This window comes from Salmo trutta, chromosome 1 (assembly GCF_901001165.1).
Source record: "Salmo trutta chromosome 1, fSalTru1.1, whole genome shotgun sequence".
NCBI lineage: Eukaryota > Metazoa > Chordata > Actinopteri > Salmoniformes > Salmonidae > Salmo > Salmo trutta.
Window position 1 is genome coordinate 51,397,217 of NC_042957.1, and position 23,826 is coordinate 51,421,042.

Sequence of the window (23,826 nt, forward strand, 5' to 3'; positions counted from 1 at the left end):
AATAGCAATAAGGCACCTCTGGGGTTTGTGGTATATGGCCAATTTACCACGGCTAAGGGCTGTGTCCAGGCACTCCACGTTGCTTGGTGCATAAGAACAGCCCTTAGCCGTGGTATATTGGCCATATACCACACCTCCTCAAGCCTTATTGCTTAAATATACATGCTCACCTCTGCCAATTGGAAACTGTTGTCCACTTGTCTGTCCCATTTCCTTAATATGTTATAGGCCCCCACACTACAACCCTCCAACCCTCCTCCTGTTGCTGCCCAAGAACTGTCTGATACAGTTGACCCCCAGGAGAACAGCTACACCTGGATCCCCAATCAGGTTGAACCCCCAATATCCCCCACGGCCCAGGAGACCAGCTACACCTGGATCCCCAATCAGGTTGAACCCCCGATATCCCCCACGGCCCAGGAGACCAGCTACACCCCCATCCCCAATCAGGTTGAACCCCCGATATCCCCCACGGCCCAGGAGACCAGCTACACCCAGATCCCCAATCAGGTTGAACCCCCGATATCCCCCATGGCCCAGGAGACCAGCTACACCCCCATCCCCAACCAGGTTGAACCCCCAATATCCCCCACGGCCCAGGAGACCAGCTACACCCCCATCCCCAATCAGGTTGAACCCCCGATATCCCCCACGGCCCAGGAGACCAGCTACACCTGGATCCCCAATCAGGTTGAACCCCCGATATCCCCCACGGCCCAGGAGACCAGCTACACCCCCATCCCCAATCAGGTTGAACCCCCGATATCCCCCACGGCCCAGGAGACCAGCTACACCCAGATCCCCAACCAGGTTGAACCCCCGATATCCCCCACGGCCCAGGAGACCAGCTACACCCCCATCCCCAACCAGGTTGAACCCCCGATATCCCCCACGGCCCAGGAGACCAGCTACACCCCCATCCCCAATCAGGTTGAACCCCCGATATCCCCCACCGCCCAGGAGACCAGCTACACCCGGATCCCCAACCAGGTTAAACCCCCAATATCTCCCACCGCCCAGGAGACCAGCTACACCCAAACCAAACCAAAGAAGATGGGGAGAAAGTCCTGTCACCCTCAAGAAACCCTCCAACCCGCTGAGCATGACACAGTCAACCCCATCCAACCCTATCCAACTCCGACCAAGGAAGAGGAAATATGACTACATGCAAAAAGGTAAATTAGTATCTAACTTATATTGTTTATTCATAAATGTTAATGATGTCGATAACTTCAATTATGGTTTTAATAAATTAATAAAACAATTCCAGTGATTGATGGTCCCCTACTTTTCAGGAGGGAGGCATACTGTACGGTCTTAGAAAAAAGGGTTCCAAAGGTAGAACCCTTTTTTGTTCCAGGTAGAACTCTATTGGGTTCCATGTAGAACCCTGTGTCTTAAGGGTTCTACATGGAACCAAAAGGGTTCTACCTGGAACCAAAAAGGTTCTACCCAGAACAAAAAAAGGGTTCTCCTATAGTGACAGCCAAATAACCATTTCTAAGAGTGTAGTCTAAGGCTAGGCATAGATGTAAAATGAATAATGCAAATGACTGTCCGCTAACTTTATTAGTGTTCTGGTGGATGGAAATTAAATAAATACATGGATGTATTGTTTCAGAGTGTCCAGTGCATCTGGGACAAACGATTTTCCCTTTTCTCAAAATTCTTGCCAATAGAACTTCAAAGGAGGTAAATCTGCAGAACATTGAAATTCCTGTGACTGTATTTACAGGCTAATCCTAGTGCAACACCAATTGTAGTTAACTTGCAGTGCATAGACCTTGTAGTTAAAGTGGCAATATGTAACTTTTTGGGTGGCCCGACCAAATTCACATAGAAATGTTAGTTACAGATCATCATTCTACTTGAAGCAAGTCTAAGAAGCAGTAGATCTGTTCTACAGTGTGTGTTATTTCTATGCTTCCTGTTCCTAAGTTTTGTTATTGAGTCTTTCACGTTGGTTTTCTACAACAGCTTTGAACAGCTGATATTAGCGACCATGACATTGCGGTGCGATTTCAGCATAGTGCAGCTTTAAAATAAAACAGACATTTGTATTTGTTGCATAATAAAGGGTCAGGAGCAGAAAGTGAGGTGGAAGCCATGCTCTGGATGGTGAGTTTACTTCAACTAATCTCCTAGAATGAATTGAGGATATACTGTACACTCAACACCATATGTATTTTGACAGTGAAGCTAAAATGTACAATTTGACCCTAAACTCCAGCATTTTGGATTTGAGATCAAATGTTTCATATAAGGCGATAGTAAAGAAGGTCACCTTTTTACAATTTAGAAATGAAATCACTTTATGTATATAGTCTCCCCAATTTGAAGAAGCCATACGTATTTGGACAAATTCACTTAAAGTGTATTAAAGTTATACTACATGAAACCTTTTATTTAAAATACTAAATTCTGGAGTATAGATCCAAATTTCACATTTTAGCTTCACTCTCCAAATACATATGGTTTTGGCTGTACCTTGGTATTGGACATTACAGAGCCTTGCAAAAGTAGTCATACCCCTTGGAAACTCCTTTGACAGTGATTACAGCTGTGAGTCTTCTCGGGTAAGTCTTTTAGAGCTTAACACACCAGGATTGTGCAAAATTAGCCCATTATTCCTTTCATAATTCTTCAAGCTCTGTCAATATGTTTGGGATCATGTCTAGACAACAATTTAAAAGTCTTGCAATAGATTTCCAATCAGATTTAAGTCCAAACTTTAACCTGGCAACTCAGGAACATTCCCTGTAGATTTGTCTGAAAGGTGAATTCCTCTCCCAGTGTCTGGTGGAAAACAGGCTTTGCATTTAGGCAAAAAAGTATATTCCTTTGCAGCTTTTTTCAGTATTAACTTCAGGGCCTTGATGCATACAAGATGCATGATTAGATTGTTTTAAATTCTGTATATTTGTATTCTTCTTTTCACTGTAGTTTAAGTCATTATTGTGGCGTTACTACAATGATGTTGATCCATCCTCAGTTTTTCTACCATGACAGACTGTAACTGTAAAATCACCAGTGGCCTCATGGTAACACCCCTGAGCAGTTGCATTCATGTCCTGCAGCTCAGTTCAGAAGGACGACTATCTTTGATGTGTCTGGGTGCTTTAATACATAATTCACACCATAATTATTAACTTGACCATGCTTAACGAGATATTCAATGTCTGATTTGTTATTGTTACCCATCTACCAATCACTGCCCTTCTTCATGAGGCTTTCGAAAAGCTCCCTGGTCTTTGTAGTTGAATCTGTGCTTGAAATTCAATACCTGACTGAGGGACCTTACAGATGTTCTATGTATGGGGTACAGAGGTATGGGTAGCTATTCAAAAACAATGTTAACCCCGATTGAGTCCATATAACATTATGTGATTTGTTAAGCCAAATTTAACTCGTGAACTAATTTAGGCATGCCTTTATAAAAATAAATCAAAATTTTCTTCCACTTTGACATTAGAGTACACCATTTTGAGTTACTTGTTGACCAAAAAATCTAAATTGAATCAATTTCAATCCAACGTTGCAACACAATAAAATGTGAAGAAATCCAAGGGGTATGAATACTTTTGCAAGGTACTTTATGTAGTTTAAATATTATATTTGAGAGGAGAAGAAGGCACTTGACCAACGTGAGATTAGGTGCAACCAAAAAGTAATAAAACCCTTTGAAAGGAATAGGTGCAACCCTTGCTCGCGATTATATATTGAATTATTTATTTTCTATTTCTGCTGAGAAACACTTCATTCATTTTCATGTTTTCTTTCTTGTCTTACAGTGGCAAGAAATTGGACGATGACTGGATCAAGGCCGAGGACCGGGTTTCTCCAGTTTAAACTACTTTATGCACAAATGTATTCCTCATTCTCCCTTCACATGTATCACTGTCAATCATAAATGGTTGGCCAAATTGATTTACCATTGAAACATTCATTGAGCATCAGCATGCCAACCATTTGATCTCAATCAGTTTCATGAGAATATGCATTTAGATATTCTTCATATAAAGTGAGCTACAAAAGTATTGCAACAGTGACACATTTTTTGTTGTTTTGGATCTGTACTCCAGCACTTTGTATTTGAAAGTATACAATGATTATAAGGTTGAAGTGCAGACTATCAGCTTTAATGTGAGGGTATTTTCATCCATATCTGATGAACCGTTTAGAAATTACAGCACGTTTTGTACATACCCCCACCCCCATTTTAGGGGACCAAAAGTATTGTGATAAATTCAGTTATATGTGTATTAAAGTAGTCAGAAGTTTAGTATTTTTGTATTTTATGTTTGCATTGATTCATTTTACTATGTTATTAAATATATACGTTTAATTTCTCTCTATGTTCACGTTTTACCATCAGTCTATGCCTATTTCTATAACACAATGCACATAGCTGATTATCTTATGGAGTAGGTACAATTATATTTACTAAAGAGACAGTTCATTTACAAGTTTAATAGTCTATGGGCTCCAGATCAAACGTGTTGGTCTTTCAGCCAAAGCTCCCCATACAGAAGCAATCAGTTGATATAATAATGAACAAACATTAAAAAAAGATCAGGCTATATGAATCAGACAGTAGTAGGTCAGATGGTAGAAAATCACAGATTCATATCGTGATTTGAAATTGCAATGTTTACAGTAGGCAAAAATCATCTTGTGGTCTTCGTATTTGTTGTTAGTGACGCTCTCCAGTCTCCGCTGCCGTGGTTCTGAACTCGCCACGGCATGCCTTGCGTTTCTCCTGCACGAGCTAACAGTAGCTGTCCGTGGTCCTGAAATAAAACGCCGGCGCGCTATTAGAAAAGGCGTACAGGTTAAAATACACGGTTCTTCATGTTACCTGGGTCTTTTCCAATATAGTAAAGCCACAACATTCTGTTTGGAACAAATTAATGCAAATCTGAGACTTAAAGGTCACTTGTTTCTACTAAGAATGTTAGTTCAATGGATAAAGGTACTGGATCATGTCTTTCCGAATGCCACCCTATTCCCTTGAAAGTGCACTACTTTTGACCAGAGGCCTAGGCACGTACTACAACGTTGATACATTAGTTATGAGCAGTGGATTGGGCTGAACAACTTTAGTACTTAGTGAATGTGTCAGTAATGAGAAAAGAATCATCAAAAGTGATGAGAACGTTACATTTTGGCCGACTGACCTTGAACTTCTCAATTCATATCTAAGTTTATTATAGGTCTATAGGCTAGGCTTAGCCTTTGAAAAGAATAGGTGCAACCTTTGTCACGCTATATATTATAATACATAGGCCTACGTGTATATCAACATAGGTTACATATATATATATATACAGTATATATAAAGCTATTACATATATTACTCTACCTGCATTTTTTTCTGTTGGATATAGGCCTACCCCAGAGTAATATTGACATGCAGCATGTTTAGCGCATAGAGGCAGACCATCTATCTGCTTGGTCTCTAGACTAGTTGTCGGTGGGAAAATATTTAATGAAGGTGAAAGCCAAATCCTTCCACAACTGCTTTTTTTGAATAGGCAGTGAGAATGAATTTTCATCATTGTTGCTTATCAGGAATATGATGTGCCGAGGACCATGGCAATAGAGGTGCGGTTATAAAGCCATGTGGGTCATGGCCATAGGGGTTGAAAGGCCACATATAGACTGTTGAATGTCTATTTTTGAACTTCTAGAAGTGTCAATATCGATGTAACAACGTTTATATAAGCATTTCTATACATACACTTGTTTTCTGCCATGAACCTTTATACACCCCTAGGTGACCTTTGTAAGAGTTCAACTCTGGTCATAGAATCCCCAAAAATATGTTTTTATTGTTTTTTTTGTAGCTCAGTCTTATGGCTTGGCACAAATTATCCTTTGCATGAATTAGACATACTTATGCAATCCCATACCCCTGGTGGCCATGGGGTGCTCAGCAGCGCCACCAACAGTTGACTTTTCCCCAAACATTGATGATTTTTTTATCAAGAATAGATTAACATATCTGAACGTTATTTGACATGAAGGTTTAGTAAGGAGACCTTATTAAATCAAAATAATCACACGTCTAACTTAAATAGTGATGACGAAAAACACATTTCAAAAAGTGCACTACTTAAGACATTGAATTGGCATGTGGTGATGCAGTACAGCCTTGTGTATGTCCTAATGAATGTACACATCCTTCTACACATCAATTAGAATGATATTGGCGAATATATTGATAAAGAACAAACCGGTTAGCGTTAGGAAAAAACTACAAAATAGCGCCACATTTGTAGTTCACAACTTTTCCGGTTTCTGTAACATAATAATGTATTTGTTACATCAATTACTTAATAGAATCGGACAATGTATTCGACATTCAAATGAAAGTAACATTGCGCAATAATTGTTTATGAAAAGTTTAAAAATCTAATCAGAAAATTCAGAAACATAGTCTATCACGGCACGGGCATTGCGACGCACATAACCAAAACAAACTCTGACCGAATGACCAAACCAAAGACGTGGCCAAACGCTGTGACAACACAGATATATATACGTGCATGTTCACAATTCTCCCACTGTGTCAGACCTGCCTGCATAAATGCCATTTTTTCATCTAATTAAAAAAATAACGAACAAACGCGAACTTGCTCCGCTGTTGTTAATAGTCGCAGTAAGAGTATGTCACTTGCAACTGGCCTGTTCAGGATGGGACAATGCATTTCAATATGAACATTTCCAAGTTTGCAGTTTAACACACAAGGGCTATGCATTAATCTTCCCAAAATATGTCATGGGTCATCATAATTGGGTCAGCATAATAAAATACAATAATCACTTCAATCATTCTGTGTCCATACTTTTGATGATTCAGTGTGAGTGCCTGTAGATTCTAGGAAACATTATTCAACTAACCTGTTTCATCTGCAGCTGATGGGAGTCAGTTCTTGTACTCACGTACAAGTAAAGTAGCCCTCTCGAAAACTACTTGAGCGAGAGTAAAGTAGTAACTGGTCAAAGTACTCAGTACTAGTTAAGCATTTGTACATCTCATACATACATAAGGAATTGTTGACTTAAAAGCCCATGACTAATGTACTGATGTAGCTCCATCAGGTTGCAAATGATTACTTGAAGACAAGGATAACCTTTTTTTGTTTTTTATTAACTAAACTAATAAGCACACACAAGCACAGGAGCACATTACAGTTTAACAATGTTTAAATCGGCAATCACCAGGTGAAACAATAAATCGTTCTCCCCGCCAATGGTTCTGTAAAAAGCAGAGGGATGGGGCTGGAGAAATGGAACCATAGTTTAAACCATGTTTCCAGGCTATAGTCCAGTGGTTCTGTAAAAAGCAGAGGGATGGGGCTGGAGAAATGGAACCATAGTTTAAACCATGTTTCCAGGCTATAGTTCAGTGGTTCTGTAAAAAGCAGAGGGATGGTGCTGGAAAAATGTAACCATAGTTTAAACCATGTTTCCAGGCTATAGTCCAGTGGTTCTGTAAAAAGCAGAGGGATGGGGCTGGAGAAATGGAACCATAGTTTAAACCATGTTTCCAGGCTATAGTCCAGTGGTTCTGTAAAAAGCAGAGGGATGGGGCTGGAGAAATGGAACCATAGTTTAAACCATGTTTCCAGGCTATAGTCCAGTGGTTCTGTAAAAAGCAGAGGGATGGGGCTGGAGAAATGGAACCATAGTTTAAACCATGTTTCCAGGCTATAGTCCAGTGGTTCTGTAAAAAGCAGAGGGATGGTGCTGGAGAAATGTGCAAGACCTTACTTCACATGTGGCACTTGACCTAAGCAGGAAAAGTAGGGGAACTTTCATTAATATGTACAATTGATGTTGGCATCCTGTAATTGCTATTGTATTTAAGGAATACTTCATTGTATTTACCCTACACATTACGATTGTTGGTGTTAGGCTGGCAATTGAATCAGTTGGAAGCTGGGAGCAGAGGTCTCTTCTCCATGCTTCAGAGGAGAGTCAGCCGCCTCAGAAGACACCAGGACTCTTGTCAAATGGATATACAGCAAAGCTATGGGCCAAGACACCTCCCTCCTAGAAAATAACTTCATAGATGACCTCCTGGAAGAGGACCTAGATGACATCTATGACAGCATCCACTACACCTCTGATGACGAGGAATCTATCACAGACTGACGGTGTTCGTTTGGGTGGGCGCAGTTTGCACTGGGTGAAAAGTGATTCCATTCGTTTTGCATATGTGCTTTATCTGCCTTTCTAAGGAAAAATAGTGTGAACATTTTATGGAAATTAAACTTTTATGTTTCTTCCTTGTTGACAATGTGATCATGTGGCACAGATTTGAGAAGGGCGCTCGTCTGTTACTGCTTTTGCCCGGTTACATGACCAGGTCTGATGCACCCCTTTAAATGGCCAATCTGCAGTTGCTATATCCACTTTTGGATTCTTGAAGAACATCATTTATAAATGCCTCATGAACATAGTTTAACAGCCGTACCCCATCAGAACCCCAAATATAAGCTTTTTCTACTCCAATGTTTGTAAACAAAGTAAATGTCAACATACGCTCTATAGCATGTGTCAAACTCATTCTACGGGTGAGCCGAGTGTCTGCGGGTTTTCGCACCTCCCTTGTACTAATTACTAAGGAACTCCTCTCACCTGGTTGTCTAGATCTTAATTGAAAGGGAAAAACTAAAACCAGCAGACACTAGGCTCTCCATGGAATGAGATTGACACCACTGGACTATAGCCTGGAAACATGGTTTAAACTATGGTTCCATTTCTCCAGCACCATCCCTCTGCTTTTTACAGAACCACTGGACTATAGCCTGGAAACATGGTTTAAACTATGGTTCCATTTCTCCAGCCCCATCCCTCTGCTTTTTACAGAACCACTGGACTATAGCCTGGAAACATGGTTTAAACTATGGTTCCATTTCTCCAGCCCCATCCCTCTGCTTTTTACAGAACCACTGGACTATAGCCTGGAAACATGGTTTAAACTATGGTTCCATTTCTCCAGCCCCATCCCTCTGCTTTTTACAGAACCACTGGACTATAGCCTGGAAACATGGTTTAAACTATGGTTCCATTTCTCCAGCCCCATCCCAAAATTGTTGTCAGGGGCACAGGAGCAAGGGGTTTAGCCTAGATAAAGAAGACAAGGTAAAATACAAGTTGAATTGTATGCCGTTTACTATTCAAATGAAGGTAGCCTATGTGTTTGCAGGACTCTGGGGAGTGTTACTAATTTAGCCTTTCAAGCTCATCTTTGACCATAAGGAAATTTGAGTTGAGACTGCAGGTTATTTTCTGCAGCATCAAAGACAGTTCTGTGATGATTGACTCATCGAGAAGCAACGTTACGTTCCTAGTTGCTTTGTTTTATTTTGGGATTGGTTTTCTACGTTTATTTACGCTGTTTTATTGTACAGCTAGAGCATATTGTGAAATGTTATATCATGATGTTCATTAGAGTTGTCACGTGTGTTAAATGGGACACTAAACGCTCACAGACTATAATTACTCAGCACAAATATGGTTATGTAAACACAATCTCATGGAGTATAAATGGTTGTGGTAACCAAGTGAAGAGGAAAAAGATGTTGACAGGTGGATATTGTGTTTATACAGGAATCACATTTAACAGACACAGAGGCACTGAAATTTAGAGGAGGCTGGGTTGCAGAAATGCATCATAGCTCATTTAATTCCAAACAAAATGGGGTGATTATTCTGATAAGCAAAATACTTAATTTTGTAATGTTGAGGCAACACTCTGATGAGTTTAGCAGGCTTATCTGCATTGAAGCTTTTATAAATGGGATTAAGGTAGTGTTATGCAACATATATGCTCCCAACAAGGAGGACCCTGATTTTAATCATGAGGTCAAAGTCATACTGGGAAATATGGAGGGGCAGATTGTTCTTGCTGGAGACATCATATGATTGATAGAAGTACATTTACAGGTAACTCCACACCACGGGATAGACTTGCAATACGTATGCTAGCAGAAGATATGGGCCTTACAGATATATGGAGATTAGTCCATCCTAATGATAGAGAATATACTTTTTTCTCCCACTGTTATAAGACACACTCCAGAATAGATTTCTTCTTGATATCTAATTTCATGGTTAATAATGTGATTGATTGCAAGATTGGGCCCATTGCCCTCACAGATCATGCTGTAGTAGAGTTACATATTGATATAAACTCCAACATTTGAGGAAGGGTAGATTTAGTCTCAACACCATCACAAGATGTGATATTTATCCACTCACTAGCAGATGATCTTAGATCCTTTTTTGAGATCAACATCAACTGAAAATATTTCCACAGTATGAGAAACCTCTAAAGCATATATTAGAGGGAAAATAATAGCACAAGCATCCAAAAAGAAGAGTGAAGGGGCTGAAGCAGTAAAAAGATTAGAAACCAAGATATGTGGTTTGGAAAGGGATTTGGCAAGACATTTCACAGAAAGCACATTTTAGAAATTAAAATTAAAATTTCAGTTGCATGAAATGTATAACAAAAAGGCAGAATATGCACTATTTAGACTTAGAAACAGTTTTTATGAGGGTGTTGAAGACAGGCAGGCTACTAGCAAGACAACTAATAATGCAGAACACTTCTAACGTAATTTCAGAAATTAAGAAGGGCAATAAGATGGTGAGCTCATCCAAAGAGATAAACAGTGTGTTTCAATGTTTTTATGAAGATTTATATACATCCTCCTGTTCAGCGAGCCCCATAGATATGGATACTTTTTTGTCTGGTATAGGATTATCAAATAGCCAGGTAGAGGACCTGGACTGTAATATAACAGAAGAGGAGGTTAGAGAAGCCATTTTATCTATGAAAGCAGGGAAATCACCTGGTCTGGACGGCCTTCCTGTAGAATATTATAAAAAGTATATTGAGATAGTTGTATTGTCAGTTGTTTACCAGGAGGTATTTAAAAATGCCGGACACCTTTAATGAGGCTTTGATATCGCTGAATCCTAAAAACGATAGAGATACTACAGAACCTGGGAATTTTTGAGCTGTCAGCCTCCTTGCGATACACTTACCTTATAATGAAAGGAATTCATACATGGTGACCAAGTAGGATTTATTAAGAACAAGACCTAAACTGATAATGCATCTCATGTGGTTAAACCTCTCAAATATAGTTTCTATCGCTGCTGTCTCCTTAGATGCCGAGAAGGCATTTGATAGGGTAGAGTGGGCTTTCTCTTAAGAACCCTAGAAAAATTTGGTTTTGGACCTGACTTTTATAAATAAATAGGGGACCTTTTTCCAATCCTGATGTAACAGTAATTACGACTGGAATTATGTCTCCTTTTTTTGTCTTTCTAGAAGCACAAGACAGGGTTGCTCGCTCTCCCATCTCCTGTTCACCGTAGCTTTAGAGCCTCTTGCAACAATGATAAGAACAGTTCCAGATATTAGGGATGTACAGTGAGGGAAAAAAGTATTTGATCCCCTGCTGATTTTGTACGTTTGCCTGCTGACAAAGAAATGATCAGTCTATAATTTTAATGGTAGGTTTATTTGAACAGTGAGAGACAGAATAACAACAAAAAAATCCAGAAAAATGCATGTAAAAAATGTTATTGATTGGTTTGCATTTTAATGAGGGAAATAAGTATTTGACCCCCTCTCAATCAGAAAGATTTCTGGCTCCCAGGTGTCTTTTATACAGGTAACGAGCTGAGATTAGGAGCACACTCTTAAAGGGAGTGCTCCTAATCTCATTTTGTTACCTGTATAAAAGACACCTGTCCACCGAAGCAATCAATCAATCAGATTCCAAACTCTCCACCATGGCCAAGACCAAAGAGCTCTCCAAGGATGTCAGAGACAAAATTGTAGACCTACACAAGGCTGGAATGGGCTACAAGACCATCGCCAAGCAGCTTGGTGAGAAGGTGACAACAATTGGTGCGATTATTCGCAAATGGAAGAAACACAAAAGAACTGTCAATCTCCCTCGGCCTGGGGCTCCATGCAAGATCTCACCTCGTGGAGTTGCAATGATCATGAGAATGGTGAGGAATCAGCCCAGGATCAAGCCCAGGATCTTGTCAATGATCTCAAGGCAGCTGGGACCATAGTCACCAAGAAAACAATTGGTAACACACTACACCGTGAAGGACTGAAATCCTGCAGATTCCGCAAGGTCCCCCTGCTCAAGAAAGCACGTATACATGCCTGTCTGAAGTTTGCCAATGAATATCTGAATGATTCAGAGGACAACTGGGTGAAAGTGTTCTGGTCAGATGAGATCAAAATGGAGCTCTTTGGCACCAACTCAAGTCGCCGTGTTTGGAGGAGGAGGAATGCTGCCTATGACCCCAAGAACACCATCCCCACCGTCAAACATGGAGGTGGAAACATTATGCTTTGGGGGTGGTTTTCTGCTAAGGGAACAGGACAACTTCACCGCATCAAAGGGACGATGGACGGGGCCATGTACTGTCAAATCTTGGGTGAGAACCTCCTTCCCTCAGCCAGGGCATTGAAAATGGGTCGTGGATGGGTATTCCAGCATGACAACGGCCAAGGCAACAAAGGAGTGGCTCAAGAAGAAGCACATTAAGGTCCTGGAGTGGCCTAGCCAGTCTCCAGACCTTAATCCCATAGAAAATCTGTGGAGGGAGCTGAAGGTTCGAGTTGCCAAACGTCAGCCTCGAAACCTTAATGACTTGGAGAAGATCTGCAAAGAGGAGTGAGACAAAATCCCTCCTGAGATGTGTGCAAACCTGGTGGCCAACTACAAGAAACGTCTGACCTCTGTGATTGCCAACAAGGGTTTTGCCACCAAGTACTAAGTCATGTTTTGCCGAGGGGTCAAATACTTATTTCCCTCACTGTACATGGAGGAAAAGAACACAAGCTGCTTATGTATGCAGATGATATTCTACTGCTGGTCTCTGATCCTCTTCAGTCTGTACCATGATTACTTACTTGTATTGAATCATATTTTAGTATGTCAGGCTACAAAATGAATTGGAATAAGTCGGAAGCAATGCCAATTAATACCATATGTTACTCTGGAACTGTTACCCCCATTTAATTTCAAATGGGTTCCTAATGGGATGAAATATTTGGGTATTAAATTGAGCTCAAATTTGGAGGAAGTGATTTTGATTTGATCCACTACTAGTCAAGATTAAAACCAATGTAGAAAAATTGGAAAAGATAAAACTTTCTTTATGGGGAAAGATCATCGTGATTAAAATGGTTGTAGTCCCACCATTTAATTATATCTCTGCAATGTTACCTATGAATAATCCAGACCAGTATGTTAAACAATATGACAAATTAACTAAATACTTTTTGTCGGATAGGAAAAAACCCAAGATTAATATGAAGAAAATGTGCTCACCAAGGGATGTAGGAGGGTTGGCTTTACCAGATGTTAAATTGTACAATTTATCATTTGAAATGGTTAAATTGGTGAAGCATTGGGGCAAAAGGGATGCTGGCTTGGATAACAATAGAACTGGAACTACGTTATCCTTTCACCCCTGTTGATACTCTGTCACGTAGTCTTACAGGGCAGAGGTCTGTTGAAACTCCCAACCCAATTTTGTTACACTCAAAATAGGTGTGGAGAACAGTACACAACATATGTGGAATTTCACATCTAAAACAAGGATACTCATCATAGTGGCACAATCCTAGGCTACGGATAGGAAAGAAGTCTGTGTACTGGAACAGTGGCCAATGAAAGGAATTCCTACTATAGGTGATTTGTACAATGAAGATGTTTTAATGTCATACTCAGATTTGGAACAAAAATATGATGCGGGAGACAAGGGACATTTCTGTAAATATTTAGGCTATCAACAATATTCGGGAAAGAACCCAATAGCTGAGTATTTGGAATTACCCAAACGTAAAGCAGCCATTTTATACTCAATATTTAGTCATTTGCAGAGTAAAGACTGTAAAAACCTCAGAACAATATGGCATATTGACCTAAAGTGTGAAATTGAGGATGATACCTGGTTGAAGATCTTGTCCAGCTCAGGGAGGAACATAAGGGAAGCCAGGGGGAAACTTACTCAAAATAAGATATACATAGGTTTTATTGGACCCCAGCAAGGCTTCATAAGAGGGGGCTGACCAACAATTCTCTGTGTCTGAAATGCCAAAAAGACACTGGGACATCTTTACACGCAATATGGAAATGTATATTAGTGCTACTTTTCTGGAAGGATGTTTTGAAATACCTGGAGGAATGGTGGGGCTTAACAACTCCAGTTTCACCGAAAATATGTCTCTTGTGCGATAGAACAGTTACCTAATGTAACAAATTAGGAATTTGCACTGATCACTGTTGGTGTGGTTACAGCAGCTAGAGTAATCCTTAGAGTTTGTAAGGGTCATTCCACTCCTACTCTGAAACAGTGGATAGAAGCAATGTTGGAGGCAGCATCTATGAACAAATGCTTGCTAGGATCACTGGTAGAAACGAAAATTCTAGAAGCTGGACACATTTTATTTGTCATGTTTCTAAGACTGGGAGGTGATTACTTGTGCTTGTCCATTTAGTTCTGTATTGTAACCTGTGAAATACTATTTTACTGTGTATATGTGCTATGTTGGAGGATATGTCTTGATGTCATGCTCAATGTTTTTATGCCGTACAATGTTTTATTTTTATGTTTAATAAATACAACTTTAACAAAAAAACTGGAAATATCACATTTACATAAGTATTCAGAACCTTTACTCAGTACTTTGTTGAAGCACCTTTGGCAGTGATTACAGCCTCGAGTCTTCTTGGGTATGACGCTACAGGCTTGGCAGACCTGTATTTGGGGAGTTTCTCCAATTCTTCTCTGCAGATCCTTTCAAGCGCTTGTCAGGTTGGATGGGGAGCGTCGCTGCGGCACAGCTATTTTCAGGTCTCTCCAGAAATGTTTGACCGGGTTCAAGTCTCTGGCTGGGCCACTCAAGGACAATCAGAGACTTGTCCCGAAGCCACTCCTGCATTTGAATTTTTTTTATTTAACATTTATTTAACTAGGCAAGTCAGTTAAGAACAAAATATTATTTACAGTGACGGTCAACACCGGACGACACTGGGCCAATTGTGTGCCACCCTATGGGACTCCCATTCACGGCCGGTTGTGATACAGCCTAGATTCGAACCAGGGTGTCTGTAGTAATGCATCTTCAAGACCGCTGTGCCACTCGGGCTGTGTCTTGGCTTGTCTTGGCTGTGTGCTTAAGGTCTTTTTCCTGTTGGAAGGTGAACCTTCGCCCCAGTCTGAGGTCGAGAGCGCTCTGGAGCAGGTTTTCATCAAGAATCTCTCTGTACTTTCCTCCTTTCATCTTTCCCTCAATCCTGACTAGTCTCCCAGTACCTCCCGCTGAAAAACATCCACCCAGCATGATGCTGCCACCACCATGCTTCGCTGTAGGGATGGTGCCAGCTTTCCTTCCGATGTGATGCTTGGCATTCAGGCCAAAGAGTTCAATCTTGGTTTCATCAGACCAGATAATCTTGTTTGATCTTGGCAACTCCAAGTGGGCTGTAATGTTCCTTTTACTGAGGAGTGGCTTCCGTCTGGCCACTCTACCATAAACGCCTGATTGGTGGAGTGCTGCAGAAATGGTTGTCCTTCTGGAAGGTTCTCCCATCTCCCCAGAGGAACTGTCAAAGTGCCCATTGGGTTCTTGGTCACCTCCCTGACCCGAGGCCCCTTTCCGCCGATTGCTCAGTTTGGCCAGGCGGTCAGCTCTAGGAAGAGTCTTGGTGGTTCCAAACTTCTTCCATTTAAGAATGATGGAGGCCGCTTTGTACTTGGGGACCTTCAATGCTGCTGAAATAAGACAGATGTGTGCCTTTCCAAATGTCCAGTCTATTGAATTTACCACAGGTAAAGGATGATCAATGGAAACAGGGTGCAGCTGAGCTCAATTTGGAGTATCATAGCAAAGGGTCTGAATACTTATGTAAATAAGGTATTTCCGTTTTTATACATTTGCAAACATTTCAAAAAAATTGTTTTCGCTTTGTCATTATGGGGTACTGTGTGTAGATTGAGGAAAAACAATTTAATTGTTTTTAGAATAAGTCTGTAATATCACAATGTGGAAAAAGTCAAAGGGTCTGAATACTTTCCGAATGACCTGTATGTTGTGGCCAGACATTGTTCTGTATTGTCATATAGCCTACACGCAGGATCACGTGATTGATGTCCCTGCTGTAACTGGCCAGATAACTGTTATGGGTGTAACATTCAAACAATAACCACACAAGGCCATTTATGGATCTATTGTGAAATGGGGCGATCTCGGGAACTTTCCCCCCAGTTGACTGCAGCATACCAACCTTATTTGCTATCTTGGGTCAGACTCGGATCATAGCCTACAGCGCACATCTTTGTATAATTTAAAAAAATTTAAGAAACAGGACTCAAACAACCTTGTTTAACATGAAAATATGATGTAAGATGTCTTCAAGATGTACGATGACAACACGGTGTAACATTTTACATTTCAGATTTGAAGGCAATTCATTATCAGTGAGAGAAGGCTACGTTTGCTATGCAGAGGTCAGGAGCTTGTTGGTATTCCAATAGGCCTGTGTTGTAGCGGCCTATACCAACAATGTTATTACAATAATGTTGATTTAGTGATAATTAACCAGATTTGTAATCGACAATGGTCAAGAGCTCATAAATGACTTAATTAATAAGATTTGACTGCTTATTTGACCAAGTCAGACTTGACTACAGGTAAAACTAGGTTGTGTAGGCAATCACTTTGACTATGTCTGCAAATAGCCTATTGAGGCGACTTATTATGCTTTACGCAATAATAATGGACTAAATCACAAATTGAGCACATCAATGCGCACATGTCACACATCATGAAAACATTGAGGCAAAAAGTACACAGCCTATTGGCAAAATAACTCGATTGAACATGAAATTGAGGCTAATTTAATATTATTATGTAGGCTGTTTTAATACAGTCATCTCGGTTTTCATTTGAAGCATCATTTTATCCTTCACTTGTTAATAACAATTGCAGATATTTAGGCAACATTTTTTGAAGTCAGCTTCTTTCTGATGTTATCCGCACTTCGTTCTGATATCGCAGACTAAACATCTTGATTCCATGTTTAGCAGAGATCTTCTGTAAATGAAGTGACGCGGAAGGGCAAAAAAAGCATCTAACCATGCACGTTGGCCGCTCTATTACTGGTCTGTTGATGTTAAGAATTGTCGTGGAACTGACCCCCCCCTTAAAAAATAAGCACTTTTTATGAATACAATAGTTTGTTTCGATGTCTTTATTTTCACTCAGGCAGGGATGTCAGAACATAATCACTTGTCTGGAAGGCATTTAGAAGTACCGACTGCCCATGGCTGCGACAACCACTTTCATGAACTTCTGCCAGGTTGCTTGGATTTCAGGAGTGAAAGAAGCTCCGAACTTGGCGGCAATGACAATTGTGAGGACGTCAGCCAACACCTGTGGACAAAAGACAAAGAAGGAAGATGTTAAATTAGACTGTCGTTTTTGTTTTACCTTTGGAATTATACGTGTTGCTCTGATTGTTATATGTGTAGGCTTACATCAGGAAAGCCTAAAATATAAGCCTATTTCTCAAGACAAAAGGCCTACCCTGAAATTGTCAGGGTCGACGAAGAGTTTGTTGGCGTGGGTCTCGCTCAGTGACTTGTATGTGGCCAAGATGTTTCCCATGTTCTTCACAGCTTTGTCCAGAGCTCCACACACGACCTTGCCGTGAGCAGCAACTTTGGGGTTGCCCATGATTGCTGCGGGAGTGGACACATCTCCGAAAGAGCCGAAATAACGCTGAGTCCAGGGGTAGACGATCAGGACTCTGTTATTGCAAGAACACCGAAATATGTGGATTATTTTCAAATGTATTTCAATGATGCCTAGTTAATACTCTAACATGCTCCATTCAAACTTAACAATATCAACTCAATATTAATAGTAATAAGATAACAGGACAAGTATAATAGTGTTATAAATACTCATGATCATCTCCACTATAAACTATTTTAGATAATATATTTGAATGAGGCTGAAGCCATGACCTACCTTGCCAGAGCCAGTGGTCCGACCTCATTGATATCTACTTTGCCCCAGACAGCACTGATGGTGCTCTTCTCAGCGTCTGTCCAGTCAACCATGTTGTCAGTGTTTGATCTCCGGTTTTGCAACAAGATTAAACAAATCAATGTATTGTGTAGGGAGACACTTTGTCTGCAACTTATATTTATGAGTGCACTCCGCCCACTGGAGGCGGCGCATATGATTGGCTCTGGTAAAGATTAGTATTGGCCAAGTGAGCGCTACAGCTCTCGAACTTGACAAATTATAATCATTTATCTGTTAAACAGTAAATGTTAATTTATTAGTTGTTACAGAATCAAGTCTGTAGGTTACATCTTAAAACCTGGAAGCATATGTAAATAGGCCTATATCGTTTTATCTAGGTTACCAACGTTTCAAAATTCGCATGATCATTATCTAAAACAGTTTTAATTTATCCAACTGATGCAAGAATAAAAGCAAGGTTATGTCAAAAATCTTCCGTAGATTACATTTCCTTCATTGCAGTGTATAAGGCTACACAAATGAAAAAAGAGAAAGTGATGCAATCACTAAACATTTTTATGAATTTGGAAAATGTGATAATTTCAGCCAATTCCGGCCTACAATTTGGCAGTTTCTTATCTACGACAAAATGATGCCTTCCTTTTTTATCGGGGTATTCAGACCGTTCCGCCCATTTGAAGTTATTCATGTCAAGACATTAAAAATGATAAGCAGGAATGTCCTGTATTATTTGCAGATAGGTGGGTACCCATGTCCTCGCCTGACCTGTCTGTCTCTGACATTTTCTTCTTCCAATCATCATTCGAAGTCCAATCAACCTTATAATTGGGGATCATATCCAACTTCCAACCCCAGAGTAGGAATATCACAGATACATACAGGCCGTCATTGTAAATAACAATTTGTTCTTAACTGACTTGCCTAGTTAAATATAGGTTAAATAAGAAATAAATGTGAAACACGTCACTTTGAAGAAATATTTTCCAATTGAATGCAGGTCTTTGAAGGTGGATTTGATTTTTGCAATTTCATTTACCAATGTAAGATCTATTATAGAACTCTACAATGAAATATATATAGTCCACCTTTAATTATTTAACATTATGTAGGATAGAACGACATTTGCGTCATAATCTAGGCCTATACAATTTCAAATAGCCAATGAACTATTAATGAAATATTTGTCTATTTTGGCAAAAGAAGCTTTATCTTTTGAATTAACTTATTGGAAATATATGCTCGGTTAGGCTACTCTGAAAGACTTCGTTTTATGCAACGAAAAAATAAAATAATGGTAATAGTTATCTTTATCAAAACATTTGTAAAATTGTTGACATCTGTTTCATCTGGTGCAATTGATTTAAATGCATTGTGTTACACTACAGTCATTAAATTGTAGACTACAAAAAGAAACAAAGTTAATTAGGCCTAATGATGGATATTATTATTAACATAGCCATATGACATCTTATTGAAGGGTTTAATATGGAAATTCAAACTTAATATTTCATAAAAGCCAAAATAACGGTTCTTACTCTTTCATTATTTAACGTTAATTGGCAAAATTTCATTTTATATCCTAAATAACTATAAATGAAATATTTGGCTATTTTGGCAAAAGCAGCTGAACCTATTGGAAATATGCTTGATCACACTGAAATAATTCGTTTTATGCAACAAAATAATCTTTATCAATCAAACTGTACATTTGTTGCATCTGGTAGGCCTACAATTCATGTATTTACATTGCGCAAAATAACAAAATTAATGATGGATATTAGAAACAGACCTCTGACATGTTATTGAAGTTTAATATAAAAACGCTAACTAAAGCTTTATGGGGGGCTTTTATCAAATATGAATATTTGATTAAAAAAAACAGATCTTACTATTGGATTTTGACCAAGATGGTTGCAGTGTGGGGGGGGGGGGGGGTGTACCCTAGTAGCTGGGCGTGTCTGCCGCTCTACTGTAATATAAAGGGTCCTAGTTGTATAGGCAGTCATCTTCTTCAGTTCATTTCTCGTAGATTTAATACAGGTCAATCAAAAAGGAGCAAAATGAGTCTGACAGCAAGGGACAAATCTGTGGTCAATGCCTTCTGGAGCAAGATTAAAGGAAAGGCAGATGTCGTCGGCGCTGAGGCTTTGGGAAGGTAAGTCTTCTTAATGAAAGAATGATGAGAATGGTTGTGTTTAACCTGCTGACAGCGGCCTATGTGCCGACCCCAAATAAGCATTTTAACATACAATAAGTTAACTACTTTCATTACATTGTAGACACAGACGATGGGAGGAATCTGATACAGTAGCATCTAATACAATAGTACGAACTATTCTGTACCTTCCTTTGCAGGATGCTGACTGCTTACCCCCAGACTAAGACCTACTTCTCCCACTGGGCTGACCTGAGCCCCGGCTCTGCCCCAGTCAAGAAGCATGGAGCCGTCATCATGGGTGCAATTGGTAATGCTGTCGGACTGATGGACAATCTCGTGGGTGGACTGAGTGCTCTCAGCGATCTGCACGCCTTCAAGCTGCGCGTTGACCCTGGAAACTTCAAGGTTTGCCCCCAGATAAGCTATTGTCTGTTTATTGATCACTCTCGACATCAACTCTGTTTGTTGCTATCGCTTAATCCTTCAATATGAACTTTTAAAATATACTTTTCAGATTCTGTCCCACAACATCCTTGTGACCCTGGCTATTCACTTCCCTGCGGATTTCACTCCCGAAGTGCACATTGCTGTGGATAAATTCCTTGCAGCCTTGTCCGCTGCCCTGGCTGACAAATACAGATAAGACCATCATGAAGTCCAAAATTGGACTCCAGTTCCTGCTCTGTTGTTATCACAAAATAAACAGCCAATGAATGAAGTTATGTCCTCTGTGTCCTTATTCCACCACAGTTCACCATCAAAGTCCTGTTTGAATTTCATCACTATCACATCTAGATTGAATTGAGAAAGGAAGGGATTAAGTACTAAATATTGCTTTAGGCGCACCATCCACTGGCTCACTATGTTCTCCATAACTTTGGTTAGCCTATCTAATACGTGTAACATGAATTTTGATAACCTCATTTAATATGTGATGAATATGGAGTAGTTCCAGATAGGGCTTGGTAAACTGAATGGACTGTATGAAGACGGTAGAGGCACAATGAAAACCTATTCAGAGATAAACAAATGTATTTTAGACCTATATGAATTCAATATTTTAATAACTTTGGAAAATGACCATGTATTTTGCAGCAAGATACTTAATTTGCAGCAAGATACTTACTAGAATAGGCTATTTTGTATTTTCAACGCAGAGAATTTGGTGGGGGAACTGAAATCGACTCTGAAAAACGAACACAAACACTCATTCTGGAAGTTCCATGCCTCGAATTTCTTTCAACCAAAACACCTTTCGGCACCGTGGCATTTTGTAGTTTATTTTGATACATGAGTATTTTTTTAATTTTGTAATAAAGTTTCCTTGCGCATCTCCGAACCTAAATGTCTGTAAGTTAAATGGTTTTACTATTTCGTACAAACGTGTATTGTTTAATACATTTGTTGATATTTAGTCTAGTAGGCTTACTACTAGACTTTTCTGGATTTATGGTGGGAACTCGGGAAAAACAGCCACTCCATTGAATAACAGGCTAACGTTAGTGGTTTCTTTGCAACGCTTGCAGTTATCCACTGATTCCTTTCAAACGACTCATTGTTGAATTTGCGATTTCCAACTTGTTGTGTAATGTTTATGTCCAACGGCCGATAAGCACCGAAACGTTTTATCTATGATTTCTCTTCGTTATTTATCTTCATATGACAAGGATTAAAAAGGATTTGCCAGTAGATTGTCAACTTGATGACAATTGATGATGACTGATGATCAGTCCAATCAAAGCTATTGTAGATATAACGTGATTTGATGTCGTTCTATCTGTGGCCAATGACCTTGAGCCTTCTTGGATGGGCACTTCTAATATAACTCCATGGCAGAACCCAAGGGCTAAAAAGATGTTTGTATGCGGCTTTATTAACTCAATTACATTTTGTGCCATCCTCTTTCCTTACCTCAATGCATATCCCATAGGCCTCTACATTATGGACAGAGTACGTGTATGAAAACCATCATCAAAACAGTTTTTTTCATTCACATTCCCCAATCATTAGAGTGTAGAAACCTTGTGCCATCAGTACAATTGCAGGAGAACGTTTTCCATAAAAAACAATACTTCAAAAAGATAAATGCTTTTACATGTATTTTATTATTTTCAATATGTGTAGCTATGGCACAGCTTCCAGCCTAACAGACTGGAGTTGGAGTGTCGTCTCTCTTCCATATTGATGCTGTCGAGTGATGCTCTAGTGGTACTGTCTGCCAAGAGCGGACACAACGACAGCCAGGAACTTCTGGAAGGCTTCCTGAATATCAGCACTGAAAACGGCGGGACCGAGCTTGGCGGCCACGCACACGGTGATGCATTCAGCGAGGAGCTGTGGAGAGGGGACAGTAAAAGAATATTGGCATAAACTTTACATCGACTCACACCGCTATTTAATGCATAAGACTATTTTCTCCTAAGTGTCTCGTAGGCTAATTGGTCATATCTTTTAAAAAATTATAACAATTGTATGAAGAACAAAATAGTAGGCTATATGTATTTTCTGATAACGTTTAGTACTCACCCTGAAGTTATCGGGATCCACGTGCAGTTTCTCGGAGTGCATCACACTCAGTGCTGAATAGGCGTTCTTGATGTCATCCAGGTTCTGCACAGCTCTGTCCAGTCCGTGCATCACGGTCTTTCCGTGCTTGGCCACGGCGGGGTTACCCATGATGGCAGCGGGTGTGGACAGGTTGCCGAAGGTGCTGAAGTGTCTCTGAGTCCATGGAAACACGATCAGAAGTCTAAAAAGAAATAAAACAGGCTGCCATTACAATTATACTTAACAATCAATATGGTCTGTATGCACCAAAGGTGAACACCGCGATTTCCTACTACGCAATTAGTGCTAAATATTCTAGGTAGCCTATTATCGTGTTATTATTTAATGATGTCTACATAAATGTTATACGAATGTACCTGGCCAGGGCTTGTGGTCCGATCTCATCCACGCTGATCTTTCCCCACAGGCCTAAGATGGCACTGCGCTCAGCATCTGTCCAGTCGACCATGTTGACGTTTGTTTGTTGATTTCCGTTGGTACTTGCAAAATGTTACAAGGGATCCCTGAGCTTTTTGTCTCCCGGGACGTCCAATTTATTGATGTTCAGTATCTCCGCCCTGAATAGGACACAGAAAATGATTGGATGAATGTCTTGAGGGGGCAAGGTCCTCGAGTGTGGCACATATCGGCATTGTGCCAACTTCATCCCACCTTTAAAGATAAAGGTTGGTCATTTAGGCGTTACCAAATTCTAATTAATACGGATGAAATAAACAAGTCATGATGAGCCTTCAATAACATATGCATACTTAATGAATCAATCGAACATAATTTCAAAAAGTAAAATGTACAGACCTTTAAAGGATTTTGGTTCCTTTAGCCATAAATGCTCTTTTAATTGATCGTTGTAATATTGACATTGAATTGTAATATTATCTTTATAGAATGCTAATTCATGATGTAAGTGTTTATTTCGGGAAAAGCGTAGATTGGGAGTAAACTATTAAAGAAAGAGCATGACTCAAAATGTGTTTTATCTTCATAT

At 39.9% G+C, this 23,826-nt stretch overlaps 3 protein-coding genes across 3 annotated transcripts; 1 reads left to right on the forward strand and 2 right to left on the reverse strand.

Annotated features, from left to right (window-relative positions):
* Positions 1–17,296: 17,296 nt before the first annotated feature.
* On the reverse strand, positions 17,297–18,261 carry LOC115198982 (hemoglobin subunit beta-1). Its single transcript, XM_029761456.1, has 3 exons — positions 18,095–18,261; positions 17,648–17,870; positions 17,297–17,494 (listed from the first exon to the last, which is right to left on the reverse strand). Exons 1-3 carry the CDS (start codon positions 18,184–18,186, stop codon positions 17,366–17,368), a joined length of 444 nt encoding a protein of 147 aa, XP_029617316.1. The 5' UTR covers positions 18,187–18,261; the 3' UTR covers positions 17,297–17,365.
* A 1,837-nt stretch (positions 18,262–20,098) lies between these two features.
* Positions 20,099–20,991, forward strand: LOC115198975 (hemoglobin subunit alpha). Its single transcript, XM_029761445.1, has 3 exons — positions 20,099–20,270; positions 20,471–20,678; positions 20,788–20,991. The coding sequence occupies exons 1-3, from the start codon at positions 20,176–20,178 to the stop codon at positions 20,914–20,916; spliced, it is 432 nt and encodes a 143-aa protein (XP_029617305.1). The 5' UTR covers positions 20,099–20,175; the 3' UTR covers positions 20,917–20,991.
* Positions 20,992–22,357: 1,366 nt separating this feature from the next.
* Positions 22,358–23,369, reverse strand: LOC115198993 (hemoglobin subunit beta). Its single transcript, XM_029761477.1, has 3 exons — positions 23,198–23,369; positions 22,800–23,022; positions 22,358–22,607 (listed from the first exon to the last, which is right to left on the reverse strand). The coding sequence occupies exons 1-3, from the start codon at positions 23,287–23,289 to the stop codon at positions 22,476–22,478; spliced, it is 447 nt and encodes a 148-aa protein (XP_029617337.1). The 5' UTR covers positions 23,290–23,369; the 3' UTR covers positions 22,358–22,475.
* Positions 23,370–23,826: the final 457 nt, after the last annotated feature.

Excerpts from the sequence above, each read along its gene's own strand:
- LOC115198982 (XM_029761456.1), bottom strand. The coding sequence starts at position 18,186 with ATGGTTGACTGGACAGACGCTGAGAAGAGCACCATCAGTGCTGTCTGG. Across the intron at positions 17,871-18,094 it reads GGACCACTGGCTCTGGCAAG|AGTCCTGATCGTCTACCCCT; the intron begins GTAGGTCATGGC and ends TTGCAATAACAG. Across the intron at positions 17,495-17,647 it reads TCGACCCTGACAATTTCAGG|GTGTTGGCTGACGTCCTCAC; the intron begins GTAGGCCTTTTG and ends TTTTGTCCACAG.
- LOC115198975 (XM_029761445.1), top strand. The coding sequence starts at position 20,176 with ATGAGTCTGACAGCAAGGGACAAATCTGTGGTCAATGCCTTCTGGAGC. Across the intron at positions 20,271-20,470 it reads GGCGCTGAGGCTTTGGGAAG|GATGCTGACTGCTTACCCCC; the intron begins GTAAGTCTTCTT and ends CTTCCTTTGCAG. Across the intron at positions 20,679-20,787 it reads TTGACCCTGGAAACTTCAAG|ATTCTGTCCCACAACATCCT; the intron begins GTTTGCCCCCAG and ends TATACTTTTCAG.
- LOC115198993 (XM_029761477.1), bottom strand. The coding sequence starts at position 23,289 with ATGGTCGACTGGACAGATGCTGAGCGCAGTGCCATCTTAGGCCTGTGG. Across the intron at positions 23,023-23,197 it reads GGACCACAAGCCCTGGCCAG|ACTTCTGATCGTGTTTCCAT; the intron begins GTACATTCGTAT and ends ATTTCTTTTTAG. Across the intron at positions 22,608-22,799 it reads TGGATCCCGATAACTTCAGG|CTCCTCGCTGAATGCATCAC; the intron begins GTGAGTACTAAA and ends CCCTCTCCACAG.